The sequence below is a fragment of the Hippocampus zosterae genome, chromosome 15 (genome assembly GCF_025434085.1).
Source record: "Hippocampus zosterae strain Florida chromosome 15, ASM2543408v3, whole genome shotgun sequence".
Lineage (NCBI taxonomy): Eukaryota > Metazoa > Chordata > Actinopteri > Syngnathiformes > Syngnathidae > Hippocampus > Hippocampus zosterae.
In genome coordinates this window covers 673745-687763 of record NC_067465.1, presented here as the reverse complement: position 1 = coordinate 687763, position 14019 = coordinate 673745, and the positions used below count along the sequence as shown (strand labels likewise).

The following is a 14019-nucleotide window of genomic DNA, read 5'->3' as shown; positions in this document are numbered from 1 at the left end:
ATCTGGGGTCAGGTCACGAGGTCAACAGGTTTAGCAGGGAAGTCCGGACCTCCTCCAGACCTCCTCCTCCCTCGCCACTCGTCCCAGCTCTTCCCGGGGGATTGCAAGGCGTTACCCGGCCGCCTTTCCGAGCATGCCCCGGCTCGTCCCCGGGGCCTCCGACCGATGGGACGCCCCCAGTCCAAGCGGCATCCGAATCAGATGCCCGAACCACCTCCTCTGGCTCCTCTCGATGTGGAGAAGCAGCGGCTCAAGCACTCAAGTGAGAGTTGGAGATTGCGACTTGAAGAAGCCAACAGAATCACATCATCTGCAAAAAGTTGAGACGCAATACTCAAGGCCACCCCACCGGACGACTCGCCTGCGCCTAGAAATTCTGACCGTCAAGGATAATGAGCGAAAATCGCTGAGAAAAGGGCAGCCTTGGCGGAGTCCGACTCTCACTGTAAAAAATTCCGACTTACTAGCGGTCACGCCAACCAAACCGTGTCCGGATTCGCCGGAGCCAAAAAGGCCTCGTCTCGGACTCCTCCGCCAGTTTGCCGGCATCACTTACATCATGCAGACGCCAGATGGCGCCATTTAGATTCATGTCTCAACTCAACGTGGCTGCCCAATAAGAGACTTTTTTTTTTTGCATGTAAACACAGCGAGCTTGTCACGCGAATGACCTCCGAAGCGATTCCTCAGACCTAACGGCAAACTCCTCTGTCTCGCGGCAAATTACCTTGTATATTTTCGTTCTTTGGTTTACCACAAGAAAAAAAGGTCTCATTGCTCCACCTCACGAGGGCTTCAGTTTAGACTGAGATGTCCAACTTGTACGAGAGGCAACGTGCCTGCGCTTTAATTCGAGCCGCTAATGACACCCCCACTCGAGTGTTTATGTGTGGGCTGATTGAGGGTTTCCTTGAAAACGCCGCCAACATCTAAACAAGGAAGCGCGTTGCAAGCCCCCCCCCCCCCCCCCCGTGCGTTTTGCACAATGTTGACACGCTTTTCCGAGTTGTTCTTTTCTCTTTTTGTGTATTCAGCGCGTCACGCTGACGTAACTCGAGTCGCGGCGTCGTGACGGACGCACTCGAGCGTTTCGCTTGTGTCGTCATCCCGCAATTTGATTGGTGGATGAGAGGCAGCTGTTTTTTTTTTTCTTTTTTAACAAGAGTAAAACCCCGCGGACATCTGTGAGCAATATGAGAGACGCTCCTGTCCGATGTTTCCTTTTCGAGGCCTTAAATGTGTAAGTTGGGGGCTTCCTTGTTTTTAGTGGATAGCTCGACTTTATAAATGGCTAAAAGAAGAGATGGAATCCTTTCAACGTCTGCTCCGCAAATCCCGAACGAACGAGAGCATAAAACACTTCCTGGTTTCCTTCAATCTCAACGTAAACTTGTTAAAGCAATTATTAAACGGAATATAACCGAGGTAACTGGAACACAAGAGAATATAATGCCCAAATAGAAAATGAAAATAACTTTTAGTCTAACATAAGCTTACAAAAGCAACATTTGACGGGCATTGGCAGGAAGCGGGTCGCGTGTAAGGTAACGTCGAGTTAGCTTGGAGCGATGGGAGCGTCTCAAGGCTGGCGGTGACTGAAGCCGCAGCGAAAGCTTAACTTTGGCAATTTGAGAGTAAATCCAGTCGACCAAGCGAACGAGGACGTCATTGTGTTCGGTTCTGAAATTTAAGCTAACTTTGCCGAATGGGGGAGTCTATTCGATTTGTATTGTCATTCTACTGCACGTGGTTAGCAGCTAAAAATGTTCTGACACCAACAACATTTGACAAAAAGAATTAAGATGTGGCGATGGTTGGGTCGTATTGAATTCGATCAATCAATTGATCATACCCGTCCAGTGGCTTCTTTACAGTTGCGATCTGGATTATGGATTATCATAAATACAAATTTAAGAACCAACTCTAGCGTATCAAATTGTTCTTTCCGGGCTGCAGGGTTGAAAGGCAAAATGAGGACGTCCGTCGCGCAGGCGGTCGGCATTACTGGAACCTCTTGTAAACTTTTAGTCTTGGGAGGAATTCCAACACCCGATGCCGCTTGGCCACAGACGACGCAAAGTGACTCATCGGGCAGTCTGGCGGACCATCACAAATGTTTAGAGCTGGAGATTGTTGTTGATCGGCTTCCCTGCCCACCAAGTTTCACAGAAATCAGGAAAAATCATGAAAGACGGTGCCGAGCCTATGAAAAATGAGCGGCTCCAGACCCATCAATGTGTTTACCTTTCATCAAAAAAACAGTCAAACAGCGAGTGAATTGAAGTCTCATAGGAAGTTTAATTCATTTTGAATCGTGATTTGTTAAAAAAAAAAACGGAGTGACATCAAAACCCATCGAGGCGTTTACCTCTGAGGTGAGGAGAAGCATTTTTGGAAGGCTTGAGGAATTGCGACACCCTGAAGGCGCCAAACACTGGAAGTTACTGGCTGAGCTGGAGGTCAAACAAGGTGACTCGTCGGGCAGACCGTCGCGAATGTTTACACGTTGTAATTGTTAATCAGCTTCTCTGCCCGATTTTTAGGAGCTTGGAAAGTCGAGTCCATCACAAATGACGGTGCGTGTGCCAGACGCGTGGTGTCGCCTGCCCCTTTCCTCAGCTGACGTGAAAACAAAAGTCTCATCGGAAGCTGAGCAGGTAACAAATTGTTCACGCGTCCGTCCGTAATCGGAACCGCTTGCGATCCGTCAATACGGAAGCGAGCGACTCCGGACCCGTTCAATGTGTTGACCTCATTGTTCTCCTCAGGTGAGGGGACACATTTCGGCAAGGCTCGAGAGAAGTTCCAAAACCCAGATTCCGACGATCCCAGGAAGTTGACGGCTCGGCGGGAGGCCACGCAAGGTGACTAGTCGGGCAGTCTGGCGGCACATCGCAAATGTTGACATGACATGGAGATTGTTGATTATCGGCTTCCCTACCCACCTGTTTGCCGATCTTCTTTGGGACTGTTTATTTTCTTACGACCGTCCACCAAAACACCTCGCCATCTGCAACCCCCCCCAAAATCGCTACCCTTTGAGGCGCTTTCATCTGCAGATTCCATTATCAGGGAATGCCTCCGCTGTGATAATTTCATCTAAGTGGCTTTAAGATGGTCTTAGTGGCGTTAAAACCCATTGTGAACTTTCCTAATTCCCCTTAAAAGATTGCGGAGGACCCCGCCGGCCCCCCAGCCCCGCAGCCCGACTCTCTCGCCGAACAGAAGGTGAGCGTAAAGCCTGCGTACGCGCCGGGCCAAAGCATCCTTCAGGAGCCGCGGCCCCGAGGGAGATTATCATGTCGGGGGTAATCCGAGGAGGAGGAGGAGCAACGGTTGAAGCGGTCGGGGGGGGGGGGGAATAGGCGAGCAAAGGCAGGCGGAGACGCTCGGCGCCCAACTTCCACCATCTCACAGCTGCGGACGAGATGCTGATGCCCGCCACCTTCCAAACTTTTCCTTCCCGCGCGGATCCGCTCAGAGCGCTATGAAAGTCCCGCGAGGGCGGCTTTGGATCTTTCCCGCGAAGGAGCGCCAGTGATTTTAAAAAGACGCTCAAAGGGCCCGAATCAAGTCCGGACAACTCCCTCTGCGGAGGGCGCAGCCGCGTCGGGATGCGCGTTTTTCACCCGTCGACGCGGTGATGGACTTTCCCGGTGGAGGTCAGGCCGAGACAAACGCCACACAGTTAAATCTGGATTAGTCGGCCCGAACGGTAAGAACGCCGCACATCTCCTTTGGCGGGCTTTAAGCCGGCCGAGCTTATGGCCGAGGCGTTTAGGTGTTGCGCCCCGGCGCGCCGGAGGGCACGCCGGGATTAATTCCGACGGTGGTGGGAAACCTCCACGTCAGGGGCCGCCACTTGTCACGGGAGGCTCGTGACGCAATTCTCTTCCCTTGCATCCCGCTGGCATTTCGAAGAGCGTTTTTGGCCCCTCGTCGCCACGCTGAGCTGCTGAAAACCGTTTTTGGTCCACGGCATGTTGGTCCACGTGACATCTCCCTCCTGCTTCGGTGAAGACAAATGCTCAAAATCATGTCAAATGTCATACCAACCATTGGAGACGTATAGATTGTTTTTTTTTTTTTAATCCATTCCCAATTTGCCAAACGTAAAAGAAAGCAGCCAAGTTCAACTCATCCTAAACTAAGTGCGTTCCATGGAGCGCTTTTCACGGCACGTCATCGCCGTCATTGACGACGAACGACGCCTGGTCCCTCCCTGCGGTGACTCGCACGTCTGACGAGCTCAAGTGTGAGAAAGAGCGCAGGGAGGCGCAAAAAGCTTCCTCGCCTCGACCTCCGCCGCACCGCCTTTTTTGTTTTGTTTTTTTGTGTGTGTGTTTCTCCACTGGCGCTTGCCTGTGCTTGCACGTATTTGTGAGCGCCGTTCAACGCGGCAGGCCCGTCCGACGCGCCGAAGCACTTTTTCCCACATGGGTTTTGCGAGAAAAGCAACAGTTGCCCTCGTTCGTGCGGAACTTTCGCCAAGAAGCGCCAACAGGCGCTCCAAGGGTCTCGCCGATTCAAGCGCTCGCCTTCACTTAGAACAGCCAATCCAGCCCCGTAATATCCCCTTGATTTGAGGGCCTCAACCAAAGTGGTTGGCTCCAGACCCGTCGAGGCACTCACTTCCCCCATTCTCGTGATGAGGAAAGTCCTGTAGAAAGGCGAGCTCATACTGACTCGCCGCCACGTTGTAGAAAGTCGCTGAGGAAAAAATGTTAAGATGCTACAAGGTGAGCTGATGCAGACCCGTTGAGGCATTCACTTCGTTGCTCTTCAGACTTGAGAAGAAAAGTCGATTAGGAAAGGGCGGGGGCCAAAGCGACCAGCTTTTTTCTTCGGTATGAAAGTAGACTTGTGTTGCAAATGGTGCTTTGGCCTCCACACTCAAGATGATTACATCCTCTTCCTCAGACCCGTCGAGGTGCCCACTTCCTTGAAAAGTCAACTCCTGTGCGACACCTTTTTGTTAGGTCAGAAAGTTTGAATCCAATGAAATCAAATGTGACTCCGGAGCGCCTTGAGGCGCTTGCTTCTTCCATTTGTCAGTCCCATCGAGGCGTTCACTCCTTTGTTCTCCAGACTTCAAAAGTCACGTGTGAATGTGAGAAGCCTTTTTGGTGATGGACTGAAGTGAAACTCCAGACCCGTCACTGTGCGCACGTCCTCCTTTTTTTTTTAATGATCATTCAGAATCTTGCAGGGCAGTGAAGCATCACATTCTTGGGAGGTTAAAACCACTTTTGCAAGTCGTGGTGCTGCTCCAGACCCGTTGACCCGAAGCATGTTTCTGCACGGTTAGAAGTTTGAATCACTCATCAATGGTGATGTGCTAAAGTGAGCGAGGCGAGGTGCTTGTTTCTTCGTTCTCTAAACCCATCGAGGAGCTTGAATTTAGCAATTAACCTTCCTAACAGTACAAGAGCTATTCAAACCCATCGAGGCGCTCGCTTCCTCGTTTCCCCGACTTCAAAATGTATTTTAGAAAGGTGAGAAATTGGGGAAGTTAAAAGATTGAATGTGTCACAAATGGTGATGCAGCAAAGTGAGCTGCTCCAGACCCATCTAAGCGCCTCCCGATTAAGCTTTCGTTTCAGCGCCCAGTTTTTTTTTTTTAGAACAGCCGTTACGTTTGAGAGCAACTCCTGAATAAAGCAAAGGTCTTGTGAGGAAGGTGTTTCTGCTCGAAACCGTCTTCTGGATTAGCGCGCGCGCACGCAAAGTATATCGAAAGGGAAGGGCCAGCCCGGCCCCCCTGCAGCCAGGTGTTCACCCACGTGACGGCAGATAAAGCCGACTGCAAGCATTAGTGCTAATCCCGCCTTGATCTTTGGAATATGTCCCTCTTACCTCTGTGAGCACTCCGCTCCTGGCCCACCTGCCGCTGACTCGGGAGGCCAAAGGCATAACCACGCCCCCCCCCCCCATACACACACACACGACAACACAGAGTAGGTGCCAATCTAGCGTCTTATTTACGCCGCTAACGCAACCTTCCGCATCTTGATTAGGGGCTGAAGCGCACGGCGCGTTCAAACCCGACGCTTCAGCGGCTCTCATATCAAGAGCCATTATGTAAGCGGATTATCAGGTGTTATGAGACGGAGAGCGTGCGGCGTCTGACTTTGTGGCACGTCACATGACCCGGGGAGGTCGCCGTCGTTAAAAAAAAAAAAAAATGTCGCTATCTCCTCCGCACAAAGAGACGCTTCATACCCGACTTTCAAAAGTGTCACATCGGTGGCTCATCTTCCTTCAGGCGGTTCGGCACTTGGCCAGTTAAGCCCCCGTTTATTGTGCCCCCAAGATAACGGCATCTTTGAGCGGCCGCAACAAGAGCCCCGTTGAAAGAGTCTCGAAGAGACTCGTTTTCACCGCGCCCTCAACGCCTCGCGCGTCACGAAAGGCGGTAAGATGGCAACCCCGAAAAAAAGTCGCAAGTTGCGTGTGAGCGCAGAGAGATGCGGTCGCTGAGCCAAAGTACACATCAAAAGAATCCGTCTTTGCTCATTTCAAGTTTTGCCGCGTTTGTAAGTGACCAAGCGGACGCCCCCACAGGATGGACAAAGGCCCGACTTTTGGTTTTCAAGTCAATATGACAAATCTCAAATTGTTGTGCTGACTCTAAACAAGCCCCCAAAGTGGGTCGTTTTGGAGCTTGGCTCAAATGAATCGCCCAAAAAGCTTGCGTCTCCCCCGTTTGGACCCGCATCGGGTTCTTTTTGCCCCAAATATCTCCGCTGTCTCTGGATGGCAAGCTGCCAGTTACCCCGCGGCAGTCGTGACCTTCCTCCGCTGGCCGGATGTCATGACGTGAATGTCCGTCGGCTTGCCGTTGAACTCTTTGCGGAAAAAGTGCCGAAAATCGTTGCTTTGCTTTGTCTTTAAACGAGCATGGGCGAGGTTGCTACGAGCATTCTGACGATCCTTGGCTGAGCTTTACACGGTCGGCCTCAAACACGCCAAGCCATCCTCGGAGAGCGTCGGTGGCTGCGCGCAGATGTCACAAAATGGCCTCTTTTGTTGTGTTTCAAGGGCCTCGTCGGCCTCTTTTATTTTAGTTTGCCGATGACTTTTCCTGCTGCTTCCTCCCCTTCTCCTCCCGGCCGGGTCTCTCTTCCTTCCTCGTCCTGCCGGCAAACGCCGCTGGCGGCTGTCCAGAAGCCGAGCGCTCATCTATGTCGTTGTCTGTCAACTGTGGTTCCGGAGACGAGGGCTTTAGCTACACCTGCTCTCGGGTTAGCCTCGTCCAAGTGCCTTGCGCAACGCTCGGAGTCTGAAGTAAGCAAAATACAGCCGTGCCTGGAGATACAAGCGAGGCGAGGACTTTGCAACATACGTATTTGTGTACTGTATTTCAAAGAATCAGAGCTGCGTCAATGAATGTCCCCTTCGTGTTATGCCCAAAATGCCAAATCCCCGTGACTTGCTAGCAGTTAGCATCAAGAGTCACAATTTGACATTCTATTTAATTATGCGATTACTTTACGGCTGCTGACGTTCCATTATTTAGCTTTAGCGCTTGTAGCTAAGATAGTGAATAATACATTTTTTAGCAATTTAGCATTTAGTTCGATTGAGCTCAGTGCTAGCGCTAACACAAGATGAGCGGACCACCCAAAGGGGGAAAAAAAATCCATGATCCCAGGTGACTGAGGAAATGAGAGCGATGCAATTCTCCTTGTAACACAGCAATGTAGCATTAGCATGATGTCGCTTTAATGGCAACCTTCTGTATGTCCGTACTGTACATGTTAGCGTGCGCTACGAGGACATGTGTGAACGCAATCTCGTCTGGCAAAACACTTAAGAGCCAGTCTGGATTTGCTGTTAGACACTGACAGACAGTTACTTATTTCTGCCTTGAAGGAAATGATTTTTTTTTTCTCTTCACAAGTGACACGATAAGAAAAATGTGAAGCCATAAGTGCAGAAAAAAGAAAAAGCGCAGTGGCCATTGTGAAGCGCGGGCTCGGCCAAGATTGAAAGGTTGAAAGCACATTTTTTATTGGACAGCGAGTAAAAGTTTGAAGAAGGCTTTTCTACACGTCGTCAAGGTTTACGACACATTCAAGCAACCTTCCTCACCCTTCTTTTTTTGCTACTTGAGCACGACTGTGCGATGTTGGGAAAGGCTCCCGCCGCATTCACCGCTGTCGCCAAGTGAGAGGGAGAAGCAAACCGGGAAGAAGAAGAAGAAGAGGAATTACGGGAAGCTAGTGTAACCGTGCCGCGCTACCGCATGCAAACATTGGTGCTCATGAGAGAACCCCAATCAAGAGCCCAAAGCTTCCCGCCAACGTGCCATCGAGACCAACCCTCACTCTGCCCGGACTCCGAGCACAAGCGACCCAAACCCGACCCAGAAACCAAGCCCAAGTGCGCTCCAAGCCAAAAAGCTCCTTCTTCCCCTTTCGATCAACACGAGCCTCACCTCCAAAAATGAACAAGCGCGCATCGGGTTCTGTCAAGCCTATTGTTGCATTCCTCAGACCCCGAGTGACGTTTGTCTCTTTTTTTCTTCTTCTTCTTCTTCTTCTCTTGCCAGCGTCTCAATGCTCCTCCACGCTCTAAGATGAAGTTATGGAAAAGTGCTACTTTAGCCTTGGTGCTCTGTGGCGCGGCCCTGTCGCTCATCCTCCTTAGAAACATGGCCGCCAGCGCCGGCAGACGGCCGAAAGCCAGGAGCAAACAGCAAGCCTCATCTTTCTCCTGGCGCCGTCCGTCATTCTCGGCGACTCCGTCGTCCTCGCCGGCGGCCGCCCTCGCCGGCGCTCTTCAACGGAGGACGCGCTCGGCGGACATGAACTCCCTACTCTCTGAGCGTAAGACCCACATTTGTCGCCGTCGTCGTCATTGTGCTGCTAACTTGCTCATTTGTTCGAGCGGGTGCATAAAGCCCAAGCCCGAACCAAAACTTGAGGTCCTAATCCTTCAGGCTAAGGATCCGTTCGTCCGTTTTGGTAGAGCGTTTATCCTCACTTGGGTTGTGGCTGCCCATCTTAGTTTTTGGCAAGAGATGCGTCAACCGCCGGGCCCCCGCTAGCGCGCAATTCTGACATGCTTTCAACTCTTTTGTGGCAGTGTCCATGATGTTCCAGAGCTTCACGAAAGGCGAACTCCAGCACGCCGTGGGGACTTTGCTGGACGTCAAGCGAGAGAAGAAGCGCCATCCCGGCCAGACTCGAAGGACTAAGCGAGCCCGGCGGGCCAAGCCGTGCTCGGTGAGGGAACTGGAGCTGACGGTGAGCGAGCTGGGCCTGGGCTACGACAGCGACGAGACGGTGATGCTGCGCTACTGCAGCGGCAAGTGCGCGGCGCACAGGCGCAACTACGACGTGGCCATGGAGCACATGATGAGGACGGGCTTCCGCAAGAAGGAGCGCAAGGACAAGGTGAGCGTGGGCCCCTGCTGCCGGCCCACCGCCTTCGAGAAGGACTTCTCCTTCCTGGACAATCGCAGCCGCTACCACACCATACGCAACATTTCCGCCAAGAACTGCGGCTGCGTATGAGACTCGCCCGGGAAACTGTGGAATACAAACTCAAGAGCAGGAATACGTTCGGGAAGCTAACCGCTCAAGGGACAAGCGGATCACAACGCGGCAATTCTTTTTTGTATTTGCTTTTTCTATCTGTGTAGTAACACTGTAAACAACGGTGTCAACGCTACGTCGCGACATGACGTGCTCGACGCGTCGTCGTAATACTCCGACGACGAACGCCGAGTCATCCGGAATCGCAAATAGTGCAAACCCCAAAAACTTTGGTGAGGCGCTCGCGCGACAAACATCGGCGGCGGACCGTTTTGCTTTTTTCGGACATTTTCACACAGACCAAGAATCCAGGAAGGCCGCGCTAGCTCAAATTCACATTTTCACTTCAAGTCGTCAAGAAGCTAACCGGGAATACTGTTGCTTTTGCTTTTCGGCTTCCGCAACTTTCAACCAATTTCTGAACAAACCTTCCAGGATTATTTCACGTTGCTCAAACCAAGTCATGATCCGACTCTAAGATATGGGCCCCCCGGTAGCTCGTCAATGCCAATCATCGCACCGGCGCTGATGCTAACCTGAACCAAACCTCAAGTCTCGCGTGGTGTCGGAAAAAGTCATCTTTTTACTCATTGCAGCTCATTCCTCAAGAAGTTTTCTTCATTTGAGCAACGGCAAAGTCACGCATTTGTTGTACACCACTCAAATGATTTGAACAATGTCAAAAGGCACACATGCAACCCGGCAGAGTGGAAATATTATTTGAATGTTGGATGCGCGCACGCACTAGGGCGTCCTTGTCAAGAGAACAACTTGCTGGTACAAGCGAGCTGCGTCTTTTTGACACTTTCCATCGAGCGAAAGAGCAAGAGAGGATTTGGAGTGCAGATGACATCCAAGGAATGTGCCGCAGAAACGATTAAAACAATTCGGGCCTCCTCGCAACAAGTGAATGACTCATTCGCTTGGCAGCAATTAAAAGAATAACACACGCAGAAAAAAAAAAAAAAAGCAAGAGTGAAGGAAAGATGCTGTCCAGACTTGTCGATCGCACCTCCACCGAGCGGCCGTGTTTGCTTTGCTTTTTGTTGTGTGCCAGTTCGCCGCGCGTCCTCTCGCATACAAGCGTCGTCTGAAATTGTTTCTGCCTTGCTTCTTTTTTTTCTTTTTGAAGACAAATGTTGTGTGAATGTTCCCACACAAAGCGCAGCCCTCCCAATTTGATGCAATCATAACATGAACGCTAAGTCACCTTACAAGTGTAATTCAAGCCCGAAATGAACTCGGGAGCTGATTGGAGCACAAAAGTCGGCTTTATTTCTTTGCTTCGTGCGTGTTACTGAGCGCAGTGTTATTCCGCGGGAAAGTCCATTCTTGATCAATTCTATTGGACTCCAATGTTATTTATTGTTTTTGTGTAGATGACTGTTGAAACTCCGCTTCCACCTCCGTACTCAAATGCAACGGCTCTCCGAAGCAGGGATGGGGAACCTTTTTTTAAAAAACATTTTCTCCAATGTTTTCCAGTCCTAATCCCAACCTAATTCCTAAATGCCAACCTTATCCTACTTTCCTCTTTTGTATGAGATTAGAATGAACAAAATCAAGTTTCAAAGTGCAAAAGTGATGTTTTTTTTTTCTGACAGGTACTCATGAGTTTGTTGTGATTGACCGTTAATTTCCAGCCGCAGAAAAACGAGCCGCCGATGGTCGCCCATTCGTGAAAACGAGTTGCAGAACCCCGCACAGTGTGCAAGAGTTCCGTCAGGCTTGGCATGAGATGACCTCTCAATCTTTATCCTAAAATTCGAAGCCTTTCACGTAACCTGATAACATACTGGAAGTTGTCCACTCTTGTAACCGCTGTCCCTGAAAGGGTGAATCGAAACCCTAGACCCAACCGCCCCCCCCCCCGTTTTTTTTTTTTTTTTTACCTAAATCTTACATTTGGTATTTGAAACCAAAGTTGCAATATCATCTTTGAAATTTGAAATCCAAGCCTCCAATCCAGGATGGCAGGCGGCCATTTCACTGCATTCTTTACCCCTCACGACAACCGTACCACAAGTCCTTGTGAATCCTTCTACCAACAACAACTACCCGCCCCCCCACCCCAAGTTACCCAAGGACCAGCAACGAATACAACAATCAAACAAATATGTTTTATTATATAATACAAACAGTTGAGATGTTGAATGTGGTTCTTACATTCTCTGAGGTTTGTCCAAACAAAAGCTTCCCCACCCCTGCGCTGGAGTCACATCCAGCAAACTGTCTTAAAAAAAAAAACGTGTAACCCCAAACCAAACACTTTAATTATACTTGGGCGCACCATTACCAAAAGACTTGTATTGAGATTCAAAACAAAGACATCTCAAGTATCCGGCTGATTGCAAACAGTCTGTATGCAATTTGCGGACGTTTCAACAGCAGAGCTTTGGAGGTAATTTGAACCGTCGGTCGTTTGCACTCATCCCGAAAATTTCTCGCCACCATCCAAAGACCCGTCACGGGGCCGTTGGGCCTTGAGCGCAGGGAGGGGGGGGGGGGGGGGGAAGCAGTCGTTGTCGCGAACGGTGAAACATCACCTTTCGCCATCTTGTGTGGTTTTGTGTTTTGAAAAACGGGCAGTGCATCGTTATTGTAGTTAATATTGTATATTTATTTGGGAAGTAAATTATGGTTCTGCATATTTATTTAGTTTACGGACACACAGACAAGCTTGTTCTCATGAAGCAACTTTGTGCCAAAACGTTCTTTGTTATTATTGTATACGGACTGCTGAATAAACATCAATTCGCAGGTCGCTACACTGTGCCATGCTCATTTTCCCCCCCCCCCCCCCCTCCCCCCACAAGCTGTACGTACCTCATTTTACGCTCTGTACAAGTACAGTGATCCCTCGCTATTTTACGGTTAGTTTATCTTGGTATGCCGTTTTTAGCCGAAAAAAAACGACCACGTATAGTAAGGCGTTTTTGACCCGAAAAAAACGACCATGTATAGTAAGGCGTTTTTAGCCCAAAAAAACGACCATGTATAGTAAGGCGTTTTTAGCCGAAAAAAAACAACCATGTATAGTAAGGCGTTTTTAGCCGAAAAAAAACAACCATGTATAGTAAGGCGTTTTTAGCCCAAAAAACGACCATGTATAGTAAGGCTTTTTTAGCCGAAAAAAAACGACCATGTATAGTAAGGCGTTTTTGACCCGAAAAAAACGACCATGTATAGTAAGGCGTTTTTGACCCAAAAAAACGACCATGTATAGTAAGGCGTTTTTAGCCCCAAAAACGACCATGTATAGTAAGGCATTTTTAGCCGGAAAACAACGACTATGTATAGTAAGGCTTTTTTAGCCCAAAAAACGACCATGTATAGTAAGGCTTTTTTAGCCGAAAAAAACCGACCATGTATAGTAAGGCGTTTTTGACCCGAAAAAAAACGACCATGTATAGTAAGGCGTTTTTAGCCCAAAAAACGACCATGTACAGTAAGGCGTTTTTAGCCCAAAAAACGACCATGTATAGTGAGGCGTTTTTAGCCCAAAAAAAACGACCATGTATTGTAAGGCTTTTTTGATTTAAAAAAAAACGACCATGCAAAGTAAGGCGTTTTTGACCCGAAAAAAAACGACCATGTATAGTAAGGCATTTTTAGCCCAAAAAACGACCATGTACAGTAAGGCGTTTTAAGCCCAAAAAACGACCATGTATAGTGAGGCGTTTTTAGCCCAAAAAAAACGACCATGTATTGTAAGGCTTTTTTGATTTAAAAAAAAACGACCATGCAAAGTAAGGCGTTTTTGAGTCGAAAAAAACGACCATGTATAGTAAGGCATTTTTAGCCGGAAAACAATGACCATGTATAGTAAGGCTTTTTTAGCCGAAAAAAATGACCATGTATAGTAAGGCGTTTTTAGCCCCAAAAAAACGACCATGTATTGTAAGGCTTTTTTGATTTAAAAAAAACGACCATGTATAGTAAGGCGTTTTTGAGTCGAAAAAAACGACCATGTATAGTAAGGCATTTTTAGCCCAAAAAACAACCATGTATAGCCCAAAAAATGACCATGTATAGTAAAGCGTTTTTAGCCCCAAAAGAACGACCATATATAGTAAGGCGTTTTTAGCCCAAAAAATGACCATGTACAGTAAGGCGTTTTTAGCCAAAAAACAACGACCATATTATAGTAAGGCGTTTTTGACCCAAAAAAAAACGACCATGTATAGTAAGGCGTTTTTGACCTGAAAAAAACGACCATGTATAGGTATAGTAAGGCGTTTTTGACCCGAAAAAAACGACCATGTACAGTAAGGCGTTTTTGACCTGAAAAAAACGACCATGTATAGGTATAGTAAGGCGTTTTTGACCCGAAAAAAACGACCATGTATTGTAAGGCTTTTTTGATTCGAAAAAAACGACCATGTATAGTAAGGCGTTTTTAGCCGGAAAACAACGACCATGTATAGTAAGGCACTTTTGACCCGAAAAAAACGACCATGTATAGTAAGGCGTTTTT

The 14019-nt window shown here is 48.8% G+C and overlaps 1 protein-coding gene across 2 annotated transcripts; it reads left to right on the top strand.

Moving 5' to 3' along the window:
- The first annotated feature begins 1720 nt into the window (after positions 1-1720).
- Positions 1721-12043, top strand: LOC127616283 (neurturin-like). Of its 2 annotated transcripts, XM_052087788.1 has the most exons (4): positions 1721-2657; positions 2769-2864; positions 8555-8831; positions 9091-12043. In XM_052087788.1, the coding sequence occupies exons 3-4, from the start codon at positions 8582-8584 to the stop codon at positions 9519-9521; spliced, it is 681 nt and encodes a 226-aa protein (XP_051943748.1). In that variant the 5' UTR covers positions 1721-2657; positions 2769-2864; positions 8555-8581; the 3' UTR covers positions 9522-12043. The 2 variants fall into 2 exon arrangements, with proteins under 2 accessions (XP_051943748.1, XP_051943747.1); XM_052087787.1 differs by lacking the exons at positions 1721-2657; positions 2769-2864 and adding an exon at positions 3363-3715.
- Positions 12044-14019: the final 1976 nt, after the last annotated feature.